This window comes from Microtus oregoni, unplaced genomic scaffold, assembly GCF_018167655.1.
Source record: "Microtus oregoni isolate MIOR12 unplaced genomic scaffold, Mior012 000035F_ref0000213, whole genome shotgun sequence".
Taxonomy (NCBI): Eukaryota; Metazoa; Chordata; class Mammalia; order Rodentia; family Cricetidae; genus Microtus; species Microtus oregoni.
In genome coordinates this window covers 13,306,536-13,326,953 of record NW_024543094.1, presented here as the reverse complement: position 1 = coordinate 13,326,953, position 20,418 = coordinate 13,306,536, and the positions used below count along the sequence as shown (strand labels likewise).

Genomic DNA, 20,418 nt, shown 5'->3' with positions numbered 1-20,418 from the left:
GGTTTCACTCATCTGGAACTAATTTTGTGATGTAAAATAATTTTTATCTTTTTTCATATAGAGCAGCATGAGTTCATTAGAGTTTATTGACTGAGTCCTCCTTTCCTATTTACTTGTTAAATGTTTTCTGTTAAACAAAAAGTTCTTCCATGTAAGTTAACCTGATTCTTGGGCCCTATCTCTAATATTTCATATTATCATACTGTTTCAGTTTCTGCATTTCACGGAGAGTTTTGTGCTCTAATAGGCAAACTATCCCTCCAAGATACCTCAAATCTGGGCAAGCCAGGACATGCCTGTGTAGTCCTTGATCCTTGTGAGGCAAGGAAGGAGAAATGTGTGTTTGATTTTGGCCTGGCACAACATAGTGATATAGCAACAAAGCAGAAAAAGAGCAATAATTCCCCCCAAACACCAAACGTTAAGAGAAGACAAATGAACAGAAGAGAGGGGAGAGGAGGAGAGGAGAGGAGAGGAGAGGAGAGGAGAGGAGAGGAGAGGAGAGCAGAGGAGAAGAGGATACTGCTTGTTTTTGAATTCCCCAGGGGGAAGACCAGTTTCTCATTTCTGCCAGGCTGCTCATGGCACTCCAGCTTCCTTCTGCTAAAACGGTTATCAAGACGCCAAATTAAAACTGTCCACTAAAAAACGTAATTTTCGTCAATGAATTTCAACTATCTGAAAGTTATGATTTATTTTAAAAAGTGGAAGAATCAGGCCTTTTGATCACCAGTTTCACTGGAAGTCTCCTCTTTAAGGCATGAAGGGCCTGGATACTTTGCTCAGCTGGAACAGTGTAAACTACAGGAGGCCAGTTTCGGCAGCTAGGCACATTTTGCACATGGACTCGCGTTTTAGGGACCAAACATTTTGCACGCGGACGCATCTTTTACATGCGGACACAGGTATCCAGGGTTCTTGTCTAAATGCAGGACTTGTTTATGGACACGTATTCACACGTGCAACGTGTCACACGAAAGCACATTTTGCACACTTCAGTTTGCATGCGCAAGCGCGCACACCTTTTGGTGGTGACACGGGTGTGGGTGGCAAGCTGCAAGCTGCGAATCAACAGAAACTACAACTCCCAGAGGTGGCCATGGAAGCAGTCAGGCCCCGCCCAGCGGCCTGTTCTCCCGGCTAGGAGTCGGCTCACTTCCCGGCTTGGGTCCGGGCTTAAGTCTGGGCTCAAGTCCCAGTGCCCGGAGTCACAAGGCCAGTAGATAGGGCCCCAGAGCCGGCGAGCCCCATGGAGCTGTGCGCCGGGGACTGCAGCTTTTTTGGAGACGTGGGTACGTGCTTCGCGCCGCAGAGGCCAAGGGCACCACACAGGGGCTGGAGCCAAGTATCAGCTCTTGGGGATAGAGTAAGCTTATGGGTGGCCTTTATCCCGGAGATGGGCAGCGTGCCCGGTTGGTGGAGTGGGATGTAGGGATTCGAGCAGGGTCCGGATGATTCTGAGCATCTCGGATCGGCGTTTAATTTTATCACCTTGTTCCAGACCGGTGAACTGCGGGGCTGGTCGTCCCTGAGTTTCACCAGGTGTGGGATTCAGAACCGCCAGTCCACCCGAGAACCGCACACTTTGGGGATCAAGCGGGGTCGTTGCCTAGTTCAGTGACAGATCCTGGGAAGCGTGTGTGCACTGGACACATTGGTTGGCAGCCTCAGCAGGAGCCCACTGCGGTTTCAGCACCACTTTCCGGGCGCTTGGTGCAGTGTATCGCGTGGTGGTTCACAGCATCCTACCCATACTTCAGCTGCGGCTGTTATGCCCAGATCACGGAGCCCCCCCCCCACCCCCCCCCCCCAAAAACGAACTAGGAGACCTAGTCCTGTACGTAAAAGCAAAGAACCTTTATTCTTATTCAAGTTCAAACTCGGATTCTCCCTGTGTCCAACGCATTGGCATGATAAGAGAGCCCCAGGCTCAGTTGGGGTGGGGTTTTTATAAAACCAGAGGTTGGGCTGAGGGATTTCTAAGGTTCAGGACCCCTGATTGGCATTTGTCTAGGAGTGTCCTGGTGAAAAGCGATGGGTGTGTGCTGGCAGGTGATCCTACCTACAATGGTTGAACCCATTCCTGGTTGGTACCTGGGTGGTCTTTCTTGGAACCAGGCATTGCCTTAGGGTAAACTGAAACCCAGACCTCTCTTGAGCTTGCCATGGCCAGGCCCTACTAGGGAGTAAGCACCAGAATGAGGACTAGGCCCAAACCTGTGGCATTTCTGGCGCTAAAAAAGTGTTCTCTGTACCTTTAGGGCAGCCTTAGAATGAAATGGATTTGAAGGCGAAGGGGCAGTCTTTGGAGAAGCAAATCTTTTTTTTTTTTTATTGCTTACAAAGTAATAGCATGATAAATAAACGAAAATATATTCTGAAAGCTTGGAAAGAAAACAAACAAAAGCAAAGTTAAACAAACCAAAAGCCCGCCCCCACCCCGCCCCCACCCCGCCCCAGCATTTTTACATAAATAAAAACAGTAATGTAAAGAAAGTAAAAAACCCTAAGTTAATTTGGCCAAGTAGGAAATTGCAGATATAACAAGGCAGAAAATTATTTTAATTGATTTTTGCAAAACAAACACCTTCAGAAGGATAAGACCGTTTAATGAGTATCTGTTTTTCTTGGCACCCGAGGCTGGTCCAAGACTTTGACCCTTGTAGCATGGTCAATATTTGACAAGCGAATATGCAATGGGTGGCTAACTACGGAAGCCTGTAAAGCACACGTTTTATTTTGCTCAGGTAGAGGATAGCACAGCATCCAGGCCAGGCCTGGTGGAAGTCACCTGAAACCCTAGCCCTTGGAAAGTAGAGTTCCTGGCCAACCTAGGCTATATGGCAAGACCTTGTCTCTAAATAAATATTTTAAAAACATCACTCCCAAGTATATTTTCTGCACAGCTGGTAGAAAAGAAAATCACATTCTCAATTAGTGGATGCACACATGTTGAGGTTCTTGGATTTTTTGTTTTTAATTTTAATTTTTTTCTTTCTTTATTTTTTTTGAGACAGTTTTTCTGTGTGGCCCTGGCAGTCGTAGAACTCACTTTGTAGCCCAGGCTGGTCTTGAACTGGCCACCTGCCTCTGCTTCCCGAGTACCTGGCTTGTGCCACTACGCTGTATTTTTTTTTTTTTTTTGGCATTGTCATTTAAAAAATACTATGCTTCTCCAAAAATCTGTCTTGGGGGTATTTGTATTTCTGGCCTAACTGAATAAACTGAATGTGTTAGATCCAAAACAGCATCACTGTTCCAGCAAAAGTGGAGCCCGCCATAGGAATTTTACCTGTGTGACATTCTGACCTGTACTTCTATATTCCTGTTGTATTGTAAACAAAATATTTGTGCATACCACTTTTTAGATCATTTTTGTTTGCTTATGTAGCTATGTTTCCCTTTCAGTTTAATGAGGCCTTTGGAGAGAAGGGCCAGAAAAGATTGTCCATGTGTCATTGGGAACCCCCAGCTTCATTATTCTTTTTTAATGTGACCACCTACTCTTAGCAAGAATTCAGGATGCTTTCCAAAGCTTAGAGTCATACTTTGAAGGGTCAGAATGGAAAACTTACCCTGAAATAGGAATTCAAAGAGAAGTTGTTGCCAAACAAGCAAGACAAGCATATCTGAGGCTTAAAAAGATCTCAAAGAAAATAGTAACTAATAAATCCACTTTTTTAAAAATATATTTATTTATTATGTATACAATATTCTGTCTGTATGTATGCCTGCAGGTCAGAAGACGGCACCAGACCCCATTACAGATGGTTGTGAGCCACCATGTGGTTGCTGGGAATTGAACTCAGAACCTTTGGAAGAGCAGGCAATGCTCTTAACCTCTGAGCCATCTCTCCAGCCCCAATAAATCCACTTTTGATGAGCAAAACAGCACACACATCCTTATCTTTTCTCCGTAATGTGGGCCCCGTGAAAAGCTAGGTCCTTCACAAGAAAACTAAGGCTGCCACTTCAAATGAAAAAAAAAAACCTTTCCTAAAGTTCTTCAACAGAAATGAAAAAGATAAGCCAGGCATGGAGGTATGCATTTGTAATATCAGGAGGATGGTGATGAGTTCAAGGCCAGCTCAGACTACTTCCAAAAAAAGACAAGAAAAGACAGAACAAGAGTGCAGTGCTGTGTGAAATGAAGCCCCAGCTTGCTGTGTTTTGTGACTGAGGCTTGGGAAGGAAGGGAGAGCATCCTCATGTGTAAGCATCGTAGGATGGCTAACAACAGGGAAGGCAGGCAGCAAATTACTGGGGGAGTGATGTGGAGGAGAAGGAAAAGATCAATCATTCTAGGCAAGTGTGTTTAGCAGGGCTGTGGAAGGGGACTCCTGTTGCTCATGGTGCAGCAACTTCCTGGTTCTTTCTCCTCCTAGGCAATGTTTTCACTTTCACTTTCTCTCTTTCCATTTCTTTTCCTCAGTCTTTTAGAGCTGCACCTCCTTAGTCCTTCCACCGAGGCAAACTTTTTTTCTTGAACCTCACTGTGTGTTTCTAAAAAATGTATAGATTGGGATTCTTCTTCTTCTTCTTCTTCTTCTTCTTCTTCTTCTTCTTCTTCTTCTTCTTCAACACTGAGTGCATTTTAAAGTCACATTGCGTGTCATTTATATATTCTTTTGTCAAAAATATTTGGAGATTCATAATTAAAACATTTAAAAAGACTTGGTTGAGAAATACTTTAAACACAAAAGCAGCTCTAAGTTTTTTAAAAAAAATATTATTTATTTTATTTTATGTGCACGTAGGTCTGTGTGAGGGTGCCAGATCAGCTGGAATGGGAGTTAAAGACAGTTGTGCTCTGCCATGTGGGTCCTGGGAATTGAACCAGGATCCTCTGGAAGAGCAGCCAGTGCTTTTAACCGCTGAGTTATCTCCACAGCCCTGCAGATCAGATGTTAAAGTAAAGATTTTTACACATAAAGAGACAGGCACCTTGACTTCCAAAAGATAATAGCCACTGGAAGACTGTGATCAGGTCCCACATGACCAACTTACTATTTGGCTAGATGAGGAGGAAGGGATATGGGAGCAAGCTGGTAATGGGAGACCAGTTACATGGCAGGATTGGGCTCCAGCCCCAGAGGGAGATGCTAAAACAGTGCAGGGTCTCAGATTTCCAGTGTAACACTACCCCCAGGAGAGAATTCTTGAGATTCAGGAATGGGGCCCTCCATCAGAACTGGGGTCTTGGCATTGAGTTGGACCAGCCGGTGGTGAAGCCTGATCAGCCAGTGCCTTAACTGTATTTTCTGCACTTCTTCTTAGGAATATAATTAAGTTCTCACACACAAGCTGTCCTTCCCCTTACTTTTTTGTTGTCTTCCCTGGTGCTCACTACCAGTTTTTATGAAGAGAATGCCTTATTCCTCCCTAATTTGTAACCCCAGTAGAGCCATCCTGTGGTCAGGAGTGTCTGGATGCACCCTGGATGACTGATGCCCCTCCCGGCTCTAAAGCTATCTTTTGCTGATGTCAGTGAGCAGGTGGCAGCTCTTTCCATGCTCAGATTCCATGCTCTGGCTTTTTGTTTCTGTAACGGCTAATATTTCTTGGCCGCTTAATTGGGCTTGGAATAACCTGGGAGATACACCTCTGGGTATTTCTGTGAGAGCCTTTCAAGAGAGGTACAGCTAAGACCCAGAGGGATGTAGCTGTCTCTAATCCATGGACCGGGGTTCTAGATGGAATAAAACAGAGAAAAGGAGACCGTGAGCTGAGCACTAGCTTTTGTCTCTCTCTTCCTGACTATGCACACAATGTGTGAGCTGCCCCAAGCTCCTGCACCTATGTCCTGCCCGCTGTGATGGGTTTTATCTCTTACCCTGAGCCAAAATAAACTTTTCTTGCCTTAAGTTGCATTTGTTAGGTGTTTTCCAATAGTAATGAGAAAAGTAACTAATATAGCTAATCTTTAAATTTTTATTTTATTTTTTAATTGATATTTATTGAGCTCCCATTTTTCTCTGCTCCCCTCCCTGCCTCTTCCCCCCTTCAGTCCTCCCCCAAGGTCCCCATGCTCCCAATTTACTCAGGAGATCTTGTCTTTTTCTACTTTCTACTTCCCATGTAGATTAGATCTATGTAAGTCTCTCTTAGTGTCCGCATTGTTGTCTAAGTTCTCTGGGATTGTGGTTTGTAGGCTTTCATTGTTTTATGTTTAAAAACTACCTATGAGTGAGTACATGTCATAATTGTCTTTCATGGACTGGGTTACCTCCCTCAAAATGATGTTTTCTAGCTTCATCCATTTTCCTGCAAAATTTCAAGCTGTCATTATTTTTTTCTGTTGTGTAGTACTCCATTGTGTAAATGGACCACATTTTTTTTTTTTTTAAATCCATTCTTCAGTCGAGGGGCTTTTAGGTTGTTTCCAGGTTCTGGCTATGACAAACAAAGCTGCGTGAACACAGTTGAGCACATGTCCTTGTGGCATGATTGAGCAAAAGTGGTATCACTGGGTCTTGAGGAAGGTTGTTTCCTAATTTTCTGAGAAATCGCCACACTGACATCCAAAGGAGTTGTACCGGCTTGCATTCCCACCAGCAATGCAGAAAATTTTTATTTTTATTTTATGACTGTGGGTGTTTGGTCCTCATTTGTGTTGATGTAACACATATATTCAGTGCCATCAGAAGCCAGAAGAGGGTGTTGGATCCTCCAGGACTGGAGTTATAAATGGTTATGAACCATCATGTAGGTGCTAAGGATTGAGTTCTGGTCCCCTGAAAGAATAGCCAGTGCTCTTAACAGCTGATCCATCTCTCCCGCCCCCTCCTAAACATTTGAATTGCGGTAAAGAACATATAACAAAAGATGCAGAGTTCAGAAGTGGTGTTAAGTTCGTTGCACATTAAGCACAACAATCACCATCCTTCACCCATAGAACTTTTTTTATCCTGAAAAATTGACTTCATACACCTTTTAGACAATAACTCTTTACTGTCCCCAGTCTCATTAGGCTGCTTTCTGTCCCTGCAGTCGTGTTTACTTTAGGTACCCCATGTGAGTGGAATCATATAGCACATGTCCTTTCGTGAGTCACTTTTGAACTTAGCATAGCATTTTCAAGGCCTATACACGTGTTCATATTTTCTTCCTATGTAGAGCTAATGAGTGTTGTGTATACCACATCTTACTTGTGCACTCATCTCTTGGTCAACACTTGAATTGTTTCTATCTTTGTTGTGTTTACTTATGAGAGTACGGGTGAGTTTGTTGGGCTTACTTACAGGAGTATGGGTGAGGGGTTATGTACAAGATCAGGAATAACTCAAAGACAGCTGCACCACTGCATGCATCATGGATGATAGTGCATGAAAGCTGCAAACCTGGAGTTCACTTGAAAGCAGCGCCTCATTGAGAGTGTCCTTTCCAGGCAGCTCAGTTGGTCTCAGCGTCTTCTAGGCTTCACGTGTTTGAGAGGGTCTCTTATCAGTCCTTACTATTTATGTATGTCTGGAGAGCGAGAGATTTTGTGAATCTCCTCAGTTTCGGGAACTTCCTGATGCTACTGAGTCGTCTGCTTCCTGGGTTTTAAGATGTTTTCTTGTAGAATGGACTATTTCACCTCTCCTTAGAACATCCAGAATCTTAATGAGCTTCCCTCCGGGATTGAATGTTTTGTCTCAGAAAAAAACAAAAAAACAAAAAACTGCTATACAACAAATGAGTAAGAAATAGCATCTCATTGTAATTTGAGCATGCATTTCTTTATTATTAGTGATGTTGACAATTTTTTCATTGTTTATTGGCCATTTGTATGTCTTCTTTGGATAAATATCTGTTAAAACCCTTTGCCCATTTTAAACTTGAATTATTTGGTTTTTAAGTTGTTGAACTGTAGAAGTCATTTATATATTCTTGATATTAATCTCTTATCAGATGTGTAATTTGCAAATATTTTCTTCCATTCTATGCATTGTCTTTAACTCTGTTGATTGTGCCCTTCGATGGACTGAAATCTCTCTTCCCTTTCCTCCTCCTCCTGCTTTTCCTCTGTTCCGTCCACCTCCACTTTTGCTTACCACACTTGCTGCTTCTGATTTCTGATTTCTGTCACCCCAACACAAACATAAGGCTTATTTTGTTGTTCTTTTCCTTTTAAAGTTGCATGGAACTTCTCTTACTTTGGGGTTTTCCTCTCCCACACTGACTTTAAATTGTTAGCTACACTATAAAACACTATCCCCTCAAACTGTTTATTACTACTTATGGGCTACTTCCTTCTTGGTAAGGCACAGTATACAGAAGTAAATGTGTGCAACTCCTAAGCACAGCAGTGAGCTATAGCTGTGTCTGTAAGGGCCAGGGGTGGGAGAGGGGATCATAGTGTGAACCAGATACATAGCACAGACATCCTTATATGCCCTGGCGAGGACTTTGAACTCTACCCCCTACCTAGTTGGGCTTCTTTCTTTTTTTTAATTTATTATTTTATTTCATGTGCATTGGTGTTTTGCCTGAATGTGTGTGTGTGTATGTCTTTGTGAGTGTGTTGGATCCCCTGGAACTAGAGTTACAGACAGCTGTGAGCTGCCATATGGGTGCTGGGAATTGAACCTGGGTCCTCTGGAAGAGCAGTATGTGTTTTTTTTGTTTTTTGTTTTTTTAGTCAGGAGTTTTCTGTGTAGCCCTGGCTTGTAGATCAGGCTGGCCTTGAACTCACAAAGGTACGCTTGCCTCTCTGTCTCCTGAGTGCTGGGATTAAAGGCATGGGCCATCACTACCAGGTGCAGTATGTGCTTTTAACCACTGAGTCATCTCTCCAGCCCTGCTTATGGATTTTAATCGGACCATCGGGATCAATTGCATAGCCACACACGGTATATTGGCTGCCACTGGGTCCTGGAGTCTCACATGTATTCATTTGTCCTGATGGCAGTAGGAGGGTTTTAGTAAGGACTCTGTTTCCTCTGCAGGTTTCTGGGTGGAGCGCACCCCTGTGCATGAGGCAGCTCAGCGGGGCGAGAGCCTTCAACTTCAGCAGCTGATTGAGAGTGGAGCATGTGTTAATCAGGTCACCGTGGACTCCATCACGCCCCTTCATGCTGCCAGTCTGCACGGCCAGGCCCAGTGCGTGCAGCTGCTGCTGGCAGCTGGTGCCCAGGTGGGTGACCTTGTGGGGCTGATGGCTACCTAGCTGCTGCGGCTGTAGGAGTGGATGGGATGGGCTCGGGAGCATACTAGTGAGAAGTATGACTCTAAGGTCATGCAAACACGTGACTAGTCGGGGTATTACAGTGAAACTGCTTAGGGAACTGGAAGCCATAGGGGGAGAAGAGGTGGTTGCTGTGGACCAGAGCAGGGAAGTGTTTTTGGATTGGGGCAGTTTTAGCGAAGTGGTTTAGCGTAACTCTGCTTGGAGATGGTCAGGGCAGAGCAGGGCAGCTATGGACCAGACGCAGATTCTCAGGGTGCAGTTGGTCTTGGGCTGAACAGTTGCAGCGTAGGTTTAGCGTAGGTTCTTGGTTCCAGGTCATACAAGTGAGGTGCTGGCAAAACAACTGGGGTGGGCTGGGGTGGGGGAATGAAAGTAATAGAACAAACTTCTGATCTGGTTGCCTACGGTTAGTTTTAGCGGCCAGTGGTTTCTGCAGACTACCGGCCTGCTTAGCAGAGCTGTCAGGATCTGCGCCAGCCCCTACGCTGGTGCTTATAACGAATACCGCGCTCTGTTCTCGGAGCTCACCAGGTGAGAGCAAAGCGAAGGCAATGCACCATTTACTCTTCCCCAAAGCTTGGAATGGAACAAGTTCTGCGGTTTTCAGTGTATAGAAGCCAAACTTCGGTCAATTCTGAGTTTGTTTTCTCTGTCTAGGGAGTTGCCCTCTTCCTGGATGGTGATTTTTCATACAAGATGAGGCATGCTAAGCAGTATGGAGCACTTTTTTTTTTAAAAAAGTCAAAGCAGATTTAAAAGTCATCTTGATTTCCATTTCCCCAGCTTGCACAGCTTGCAACCTCAAGCTCTCCCTTTCTGCCCTATGTTTATTATTTGCCTAGGGTGGTAGTGTTGGTGAGGCCGAATTTCAGCCTGCCCTGGGAGGGAAGGGAGGATGAGGGACAGACGTCTATACTTATGAGACTCGCGTGCATTCCTACCTCCAAACCACACGTCTTTTCTCTTTGAACTCCCTTGCCTGACTTGGTGCACAGCAGCAAACTGGTAATTTTAAGACAAGGTCTTTCCAAAGATGGTTCTGCAGAAAGATTACAAGCGTCATTCCATTCATTTCCCTCACCCTTTGACGTTTGTTTCTTCTGTTGTTGGAGGTGGATGCGCGCAACATTGATGGCAGCACCCCTCTTTGTGACGCTTGTGCCTCAGGCAGCATCGAGTGTGTGAAGCTCTTGCTATCCTATGGGGCGAAGGTCAACCCTCCTCTGTACACAGCATCCCCGCTACATGAGGCCTGCATGAGTGGTGAGTCTATGTGTCAGGGCCCATTGGAGCCCTTAGAGAAGCAGAAGGTTTTTCTAAAACAAAGACTCCACAGAAAGATTGGAATGTGCCATCCCATGGTGTGTGCAGCCCAGAGAATTCTGAGTTGTGGATCATAAAAAAGTTTTTATGAATATTTGTGAGGTAGGATGCATATTCTTCTTCTAAATTATGGTGGATTAGACTTTCCATTTTAGGGTATTTCTTCTTATGATATTCTAAGAAAACAAAACCCATCAAAGGAGAGGTATGTGTCAAAACCCTCAATGCTAGTGATATTATAATGATGTCAGGTTGTTGGGATGTGGACCCTTCAGTAACATGCATGTGTTGGGAAAGGCCTTGGTGTTTTAGTCTCTGATACACTGGGAACAACCTAGTTGAAGCTTCAATGATGTCTATCCATAATGGCTATTTGATCGTCAGGAGATGTAGTTGCTAAGATGTGGCTACAAGTAGGATTTGGTCTGAGGGAAAGATACAAAAATGAGGTAAAAAGTGACTCAGAGTCAGCTAGGAGCAATGGAACTGCCTGAAAAGAATTTATCTAGGAGCAGGGACCTTTGGGAAAGGGGACTATGTGGTAGTTGTAATGTTAATGAGGTTGGCCAGCAGTGGGTGTGGGGTTAAGTTTTAGGGATGGGGATGGTTACTAGGTAGCTATCAACAATGAGGTGGTAATTAAGTGATATGAGGAGATGGATGATTGGCCGTGGTGGTAGAGGCAGGCGGATCTGTGAGTTCAAGCCCAGCCTCGTCTACAGAGTGAGTTCCAGGACAGTCAAAACTATTACACAGAGAAACCCTGCCTCAAAAGAACAACAACAAAAACCAAAAACACAAAGAACAACAACGCGAAAGAAAGAAAGAAAGAAAGAAAGAAAAGAAAAAAGAGAAGATGGAGTCTGTAGCAGAATCTTCCTGGAGAGGAGGGAAGGGGGGGAACACAATCCAAACCTGCCCTGAAGACAGGAAGGTGCCAGAGGGCAACTTGCAGAGTGAGAAAGTCAGAGAAAGGTTCCTTCTTCCCAGAGACTGGCCGGATGACAGCAGCTATGTGCACTTTCTGTAACTTGGATGCTCTCCAGACACGGTGCCGGGAAACTTGGAGATGAGGATCGGGATGGTTTCTGATCCCTGTGTCCAAGTGGTTTCCCACATCTTCTGTCCTCAGCACAGAAGGGAGGTGGCCCTGACCCTTTCCTTTTACTACCAAGCGCACTAAGAACTCCTGAGGGGGACAGGGGAGATGTCTTTGTATTCTTCTAGGGCCTTGCCGAGGTACCAGCTGCTTTGTATGTTGAGATATAGGCTGTTTACCCTCTGTTCATGGCAGTGCCACCTTTTCAGCTGCTGCTTGTTATGGTTACCATTTCCAGTATACGTGTTCATGAACATCTCCATCCCTCCCCTTTTGTTTTAAGGGAGTTCTGAATGTGTGCGGCTTCTTATTGATGTTGGGGCCAATCTGGAAGCTCACGATTGCCATTTCGGGACCCCTCTACATGTTGCCTGTGCACGAGAGCATTTGGACTGTGTCAAAGTGTTGCTCAATGCAGGTATGCTGCTGTTTATCCAAGCTAGTATTTACCCGAGTGGATGAGTTACCTGCGCTGCGCTAGCAGAGGTCTGGGTAGTGGAAGCAGACAGAAAACAGTTTGAAATTGGTTCTCCCACCACTCAGAGAGAACTTGTGCCTTAGCTTCTGTATCTTTAGGACTAGAAAAATAGCACCTTTTTTCCCAGGTGTTGGGAATATTCTCAATAATGTTTCTATAATGTCTGGTATACAGTCAACATTTATTTGTGCTTGTGTGTGTGCATGTGTACGTGTGTGTGTATTGTACATGTACCAGAGGGGCGTGTTAGGTGTCCTGCTTTACCTCTCTCTGTTCTGCCTTATTCCCTTCAGGCAGGCTCTCTCACTGAACTGTGAGCTAGGCTGGCAACCAGCAAACCTCAGTGATCCTCCTCTCTCTACCCCTCACAGAACATGGTTACGGTCCACAGAGCCGTATGTGGGTCCTGGAGATCTGAACTCAGGTCCTCCTGTTTGTACAGCAAGTAGCCCAACTTGATGAGCCATCTCAGATCCATGGATGTTATTTTTAGCAAATAAAGGCAGCAGTCCATCATGTCTGCCTGATGAGGTTTTGCTATCTGAATCTGAGTCAGAGTTGTACTGGGAAATGGTGTTGGCAGCAAACAGGAGAACAGAACAGGTATAATCTGGCTCGTGGCGGGTGTTTTAAAAAGGCTCTCTGCAGAGAGACTCCCGAAGTGAACAGAAGGTCTGCACATGTTTGGGATAGGTGAAATCTTTTTTGCCTTTCAGAATCCTTAAGTCTTTGGCTCGTTGACTCCATGAATACAGACCCCATCAGTCCCTGGATGGCCGCTGGAATGAAGAAACCAATTACTACTGCGTTAACAATGAAGTCATTTCTTGATTCATGTGACAAAACTTGAGAAGTGTAGCAGAAGTATAGTCATTCTAAGCTCATGGTTCCAGAGTGTCACTATGCCTTTGAATTTCGAAATCTGCTTTTCTTAGTGTTAGCTGACTACTGTGATAGTGGATAAATGGATGCAGCTGATACAAGCTGTGTGTGTGTGTGTGTGTGTGCATGTGTGTATGCATGTGTGTATGTATAGAGAGAGAGAGAGAGAGAGAGAGAGAGAGAGAGAGAGAGAGAGAGAGGTATCCCTGGAGCTGGAGTTCTAGGCAGTCGTGAGAACAGCATCTCTCAGCCCTTCAGCACTTTATATCCTAAGGCTCTCTTGTAGCTTTTTCAGAAGAGTGGAGTTTCTCCTTTCCTGGTGTCACTAGCTTACCTCCCCCAATGCTTCATTGGCTTAAACGAGGTCTTGTGTCCAAACCTGATCCCTGGAGTCCAGCTTTGTCAGCTTCGGATTGGGTGACTTGAACCAATTACTATGACAGAGTAAAAGGGATTGGAGCAGTCAGAGCCCACCCTGGAGTTGAGGGGAGGTCTGTTTGCTCACCCCACCCCAACTCCCAACACTTTTTTAAAGGGAAATTTCTATACCTCGAGGATGAGTAGAATTTGGGGTAGGGGGCATCTCCTTTTTCCACAGAGGAAGTTAAGCACTAAGGGTAGATGCAGTCTGGGGCAGAATGTACCATGAAAGCAGAAAAGAGGGTCCCGAGCCTTGTCCAAACAGGAACTGAAGACGGGAGGAGCCAGGAAGAGGCAGACCAGATACCACTTTAATTCTCATGGGCTCCCTCTACAGAATTGTTTTTTTTTTTTTTTTTTACATTTTTTTCTATTTGATCTGCTTTCTCCTTGTGAAGTATTTCCAACCCTCATAGAAGCAGAGTGAGGTAGCATAGTCCTAGGTACTCACACATAGAGTCTTATAAAAGCAATGCGTTTCTATACTGCGGAGGCCTGTTGTGGACCTAAGGAGAGCTCCATTCCACATCTCCAGAAAAAGTGCAGTAGGTGCTTCTGCAGTGGCAACAAAGGTCCTGACTCCGGTGGAGGAGCTGAGCCATGTATGGAGAGGATGTACTGCACTCCACAGTGAACCAAGAGACAGTTGTGCCTTTTCTCTTGTAGGGAGAGAGGCTGAGTTAAGGAACTAGGTTCTGTTTGCAGAGGATGAGAACTGGTGAGGGTCAGAGTCCAGTTATTACGGTTAAGTAACGTTCCATCTGATCACTAACAGTAGATATTTAACTCTAAGGGGAACGCCCAGAAGTGGGTAGTTAAGGATTATTTGCGCTTCCGTCTCCTTGGCAGAGCCCATGTTACCGTGTGTTGAGTAATTTGTGCCGCTGTCCAGGGCTGGGGCTGTTCGCAGCTGTGCGCAAGGATGCTGGGCAGCCCTCACTTCACTGCTCTCTGTTTTACTCCAAATCACATTAATCCTTTGTTGTTTTTGAAGTTAGGATTTTGCTAGGGAGCCAGCTTTGAACCCTTTCTCCAAGCATGAAATTGACAGTTCTTAGGGCCTAGAAGGCGCTTTACCACCTCCTCCACGTGGTCAAGACGTGAAATGCTCATTGTGCCACAAAGCCTCTCCCTTTTGACATTCCCCCCCCCCCCCCCGCCCCCTCTCCTTCCCGCTTCAGCTTTCTAACAAAAATCTGCCAGTGTTCATCACCTCTCGCTGTTTCTGCTTTCATTGAGCACTAACTTGAGCCCATAGAGATTGCCGTGCACACGCTTGGTCTGATGTTTCCAGCCGGCTTCCTTCTTTTAGCCTCCTTCCTTTCTACCCAATCAAATAATACACATTATGGAAAAATCTCATTGTTTACTTTGGAAAGGCCAGTTTGAAAGAGTCACTCAGGGTCCAAGGCCTTATCTCAGGAGCCAAGGTAGCTAACAGCCAGGAAGGAGGGGTGTCTGTTCCAGATCTTTCCTGCTTCCTCTTTCTCTCTGACCTTGAGGGTATTTTGCTTTTGTGACGTCTTTTTCTGCACAGTTAAAATCGAGATGATCACGTTCCTTCCTGGTTGGCAAGAATATTGCAAGAATCAATAGGAGAAAGCCACCTGGACTCTAGACTCTGTGGTCTTTACAATTTGGGCCATTACAAATTGTGTATCTAGTATTAAAATTTATTTTTGCACAATGGTTACAACAGTCTAAAAATTATTTACTCCTATAAGGAAATATTGAAAGAAAACCATCTGAGGGAAGAGAGGGATTGGTTTGTGGGGCAATTACAAAATTTCATGCCATAAATTATATGTGTGACTCAACCTTCTCCTTTGAGGAGTCAGCAGTCAGTCCCTCCTGGCCCGAGCTTTCTGGATTTTGTGAGGGGGAGTGGAAAGAGTACTCTCAGGATTACCCCGTTGCCATTGTGATAAATACAGCCCTTAATTCCAGAGGATTAAACAGATTTTAAAGCAGAAAGCAGGGCTTTTCCAGCAGTGTTTCAAGGAGAAACAGCACTAAGCAGTGGCATGTTGCTAACTTAGCTATGAATTTACAATTGTGGTTTGAATCTATAATTTAGGGAATTTATCGATGCTAAGAAATTTGCTTAGTTTCTCTAAAATACTTTAATTCTTTTCCAGTGAATTGTTAGCTATTGTTCTTTACTGACTCAGGAAACTTCAAAGAAGTTAACTTCTTCTACCAAACAAATTCTGAGGCCTTAGAAAATCCATTTATATAGAACCAGTGGGTCAAGAAGGTTGTTTCACAGAGACCACTCTGTCATCATAATTTTTAACTTTCAAACATTTATCTTAAACTTTTATTTCTCATGACTGTTAAGCATGTGAGCTCAGGTGTGCATGCCTTGGTGCATTTGTGTTATCAGAGGACAGTTTTGTGGAGTTGGTTCTCTCCTTCCCTCTTTTTGTGGGTTCTGGGGATTGGGTTCAGCTCACCAGGCTTGAGCTGAGCCATCTTGCCAGGCTAAGTCTTTATTTTTTTAATGCATTTCAAAATGATGTATTTAGTTACTAATTCTTTGGAGCTTTCTGTAGGCCCCCAGAAAGATAAGGAGGGTGGAGCTGAGCTCACAGCGAGCCTCCAAACACATAATGTGTTTCCTGTGGCAGAACAGCTGTGTCACGTGGTGTGTCTGTAGAAAGCTGCAGCATTTGGGCGACTCAGGATGATCCTCTAGAAATCTGGGGACCCGTGAGGACAGACTCTAGGACACATCAGAACAGACATTTGACACATTAGAAACCTTTTATTTTGCTTTATGTACACTTATTGCTGCCCTCACTTTCATAAGGAAAAATAATTATTCCTCTTGGATTTTGAGAAGGCTCGGAAGAGTGCGTCTTGATTTTGTTTTCTGGGCGGGGGTTGCTTTGGTGCTCCGCCAAAGAATGATTTGTAGGTCAGTTTTCTTCGTGGGTTCTGCGTCCTCCCTTTGGTGATGGATATTTTCTGCTCTGTCCACCCCCCACCCCCACCCCAGGGGCCAATGTGAACGCTGCGAAACTGCACGAGACCGCCCTTCATCACGCGGCCAAAGTAAAGAATGTCGACCTCATTGAGATGCTCATAGAGTTTGGAGGCAACATCTACGCCCGGGACAACCGGGGGAAGAAGCCCTCGGACTACACGTGGAGCAGCAGTGCCCCGGCCAAGTGCTTTGAGTACTATGAAAGTGAGCCAGGCTCTGCTGTGCAAATATCCCCATATCCTAGTGTCTTAGTTCGGGTCTGTTGCTGCGACGGAACAAACACCATGTCCAAATAGCAAGTTGGGGAGAAAAAGCTTTATTTGGCTTACATTTTCATATTGTTGTTCATCATCAATGGAAGTCAGGACAGGAACTCAGACAGGGCAGGATCCTAGAGGCAGGAGCTGATGCAAAGGTCATGGAGGGGAGCTGCTTACTGGTTTGCTTTCCCAGGTTTGCTCAGCCTGCTTTCTTATAGAAGCCAAGGCCACCAGCTTAGTGATGGCCCCACCTACCATAGGCTTAGCCTTCCCTCACTGCCTAGTAATTGAGAAAATGCCTTACAGCTGGATCTCATGAAGGCATTTCCTCAACTGAGGCTCCTTCCTCTCTGTTGACTCTAACTTGTGACAAGTTGACAGAAAACCAGTCAGTACACCCCGGTTGCCAGGAACCCCCACCAATCACCTTGGGTCCCCAGTTTGCTATCTCTCCTTGAATTTATGCTGACCGCTTTGAGTTGAGTCCTGAGCTCCTGTCCTTGGCCGCTAGGATGTACTGGGAATACTTCGGTCTCTGGGGACAGTTTTGTACTGAAGCACCAGCTCTTGCTGTATTCCTTGGCCTGTGGCCCCACTGAGGAAAGAAGCCTACAGTAACATGAGCAGGCTGCTAGCACCTTTCCTTGCGTAAACCCTTCAGTCATATCTCAATTGGCTGGATGTATGACTAATGAGCCTCTAAGCCACAAATTAGTTCTCTGCTGATAAATCTATTTGCCAAATACTGTCAAAAACAAAGCAGCAATCCCATCCCCTCCAACAAAACAAAAGACCCCTGTCTCGAAGGACCCAACCCCACAGGATGAATCCCTGTGGACGCCACCTGAGCCTTGTTACCTGACTTCATTCTCTGGTTCCTGGCTATCCGACTTTCCAGGGATGACATGTGATCCATCCTAATTCTAGGGGGAAGGGAGGCTCTTCCATTCTGCCTTAGCACTCATTAAGTCACAGGATGTACTTCTTCTAGAAATTATCCTCTTACATTTCCTTGTCTTTTTTTTTTTTTTTCCAGAGACACCTCTTACACTCTCCCAGCTCTGCAGGGTGAGCTTGAGGAAGGCCACTGGTGTTCGAGGGCTAGAGAAAGTCGCCAAGTTAAACATCCCTCCACGGCTCATCGACTACCTTTCCTATAACTGAGCTGCAAGCAGGGGCTGGATAGGCTGGTGACTTGCCTGGCTATCGCCTTGCTGTGCCTACTAGCCTTGGGCCCTAAGGAGTTCTGCCTGTTTCTCTGAAACACTGTCGTTGCTATAGATAGATTGACACTACGCTGTGGGTTTTTTTGGCTGTCCTTTTGACGTCTTCCTCTGAACCCTGGAGAAGATCTCTGAAGCACCAGGTGGCCTGTGTCTGGCGTCACAGTTGTGGATGTAACCCTTGCTAGTCTTCTGGAACTAATTCTGTCATTCTAGGCTGGGCTCAGTTCTCCAGCTTTCCTCTTGTCACTGACTTCCCTCTAAGACACTCAAGACAGACAGTTCAAGGTGCACAGGGAATGCTGGGAACTCAGGACACTGATGCTGATTTTCCAATATCTGGGTGCCATGCCACAGAAGAAGCATCAGGTTCTAAGCATCTGACCCAGTGACCTGGGATGACCATTCTGCTGGCATTTTGCCACTCGGACAGTCTTTCTGGGGTAGCACCTGGCACTTTCCAAGGTCTCCCTGCACCCAGGTATATCTCTCAGGGGCTTACAGATCAGAGTAGAAAAGGCTCAGCCTTTGTACCCTGACATCTAACAGTGTTTCATAGGACTCAATTCTTTTTAAAAAGTTTATGTTGGATCTAGAGAGATAGCTCAGGACCAGAGTTCAGTTCCCAGCACCCACACCAGGCAGCTTACAATGGTCTATTACTTCAGCTCCAGGGGATCCGACACCCTCTTCTGGCCTCCTCAAGTATTCACACATATATATGTATATACGCTTACACATGCACACACACATAGAGAAGCATACATAAATAGTAATAAAATCTTTTTAAAAGATTTAAAAGTTTATGTTGGAAAACCTTAAGAATATGTATACACACATATATGTATATATATGTCTCTATGCATATATGTATTCTGTAACAAGATTTATAATGAGCCATGTAAACAATATAAACAATAGGTAATATGAAAGCGTGTATTCCCTTGGGTAGTCATTTCCAATGTAAAGGGCTGTTAGAAGACTCTTTGAGACAGGGTCTCACCATGTGACTCTGGCTGCCCTGAAACTTGCTATATAGATCAGGCTGGCCTTGAACTCATAGAAATCCACCTGCCTCTGCCCCTTGAGTGCTGTGATTAAAGCTGTGCATCACCATGCCCTGCTGTTTGAAGGCTGTTTCAGGATTGTTGTTCATTTGTTTCTCTGTTTGCCAAACGGAGTCTTCACCCACCCTTTAAAGATAATTCCTTGAAGCTGCAAAACTAGTAAAACTGAGTGGCAGCACCGCAGCACCCATGAATTTATTTTTCTTGCTTCTGGAATGTCTATCATACATAAGATATTAGTGCAAGACTTGAATCAGATGAGAATGAGATTCATCAGCCAAATCAGGAAAGGAAAATGGGCACAGTCCCTTCCTGTAGTAATAAAAACAAGCCCTACATTGTGGATGAAACAACAAGTCTTGCATTTGCACTGGATTTTCCTGATTAACATTGTATATTTTTTTTGGGGGGGGGAGGTATTTCAAGACAGAGTTTCTTTTTTGTGTAGCTTTGGAGCCTGTCCTGAGACTTGCTCTGTAGACCAGGCTGACCTCGAACTCACAGAGATCTGCCTGCCTCTGCCTTCCAAAGTGCTAGGATTAAAGGCGTGCACCACCACCACCTGGCAACATTCTATATTTTAATAATACTGATAAACCCCCACATACAACAGGCAAAACTAGAGAATTTTTTACTAGTCATTCTATACCAAGAAAAGCCCTCTTCTTTCAGTTATGTATAAGTTCTAAACAAATCCATGTTTCTGCATGTAATACTAATAACAATCACTTTAAAAGGGCATTGGATTCTGCCTCTTTCCTCTTTGTAAGAGTCTTGCCTCTAGCAATAAAGCCCAATACCAGCTCCATCCAGTTTATCTTTTAGTATAGAATAGGGTTCCTTCACCATTATTGCTCAATAAAAATAGTTGAATGAAGTGTGTCCTTGTGTCTTATTTTCAAGGACACATATGCCAAGATGGGCTTCATCCTGTGAAAGCAGAGTAGGGTCACTCCCTATTATGGAGACCCGATGACTAGCATTTTGGGTCCTGTGGTGACATTTTGTTTATGATCCAACAAATAAAGCTTGCCTGAGGATCAGAGTGCAGAGCTAGCCACACTAGTTAGTCATAGAGGCCAGGCAGTGGTGGCACACACCTTTAATCCCAGCACTTGGGAGACAGAAGCAGATGGATCTCTGTGAGTTCAAGGCCATCCTGGGCTACACAAAATTGATATAAAAATTTTCTCTACAAGAGAGACAGAGCTCACACAAAGGTGATCCTGGAATTTCGGATCATACTTCTTTAATTCCAGCATTAGGGAGGTGAGACAGGAGTGATATGGCTGGGTAGAGAGAGGAATATAAGGCAGGAAGAGACAGGAACTCAGTGCATGTTGAGGAACAGACTGAGGATGCAGTCTGAATGGCAGTCTGAGGACAGGATCGCCCCTTTGGTCTGAGCATTGGTAGAGGTAAGAGCTCTAGTGGCTGGCCACTCTGCTTCTCTAATCCTTTAGCTTTCACCCCAATATCTGACTGTGAGTTTTTATTATTAAAAC

At 44.8% G+C, this 20,418-nt stretch overlaps 1 protein-coding gene across 3 annotated transcripts; it reads left to right on the top strand.

Annotated features, from left to right (window-relative positions):
• The first annotated feature begins 1,068 nt into the window (after nt 1-1,068).
• On the top strand, nt 1,069-19,269 carry Asb13 (ankyrin repeat and SOCS box containing 13). 3 transcript variants are annotated; one of them, XM_041630876.1, is made up of 6 exons: nt 1,075-1,292; nt 8,931-9,118; nt 10,282-10,435; nt 11,878-12,012; nt 16,376-16,567; nt 17,660-19,269. In XM_041630876.1, exons 1-6 carry the CDS (start codon nt 1,250-1,252, stop codon nt 17,785-17,787), a joined length of 840 nt encoding a protein of 279 aa, XP_041486810.1. In that variant the 5' UTR covers nt 1,075-1,249; the 3' UTR covers nt 17,788-19,269. The 3 variants fall into 3 exon arrangements, with proteins under 3 accessions (XP_041486812.1, XP_041486810.1, XP_041486811.1); XM_041630877.1 differs by having other exon boundaries at nt 1,082-1,292; nt 10,285-10,435; XM_041630878.1 differs by lacking the exon at nt 11,878-12,012 and having other exon boundaries at nt 1,069-1,292.
• The last annotated feature ends 1,149 nt before the right edge of the window (nt 19,270-20,418 follow it).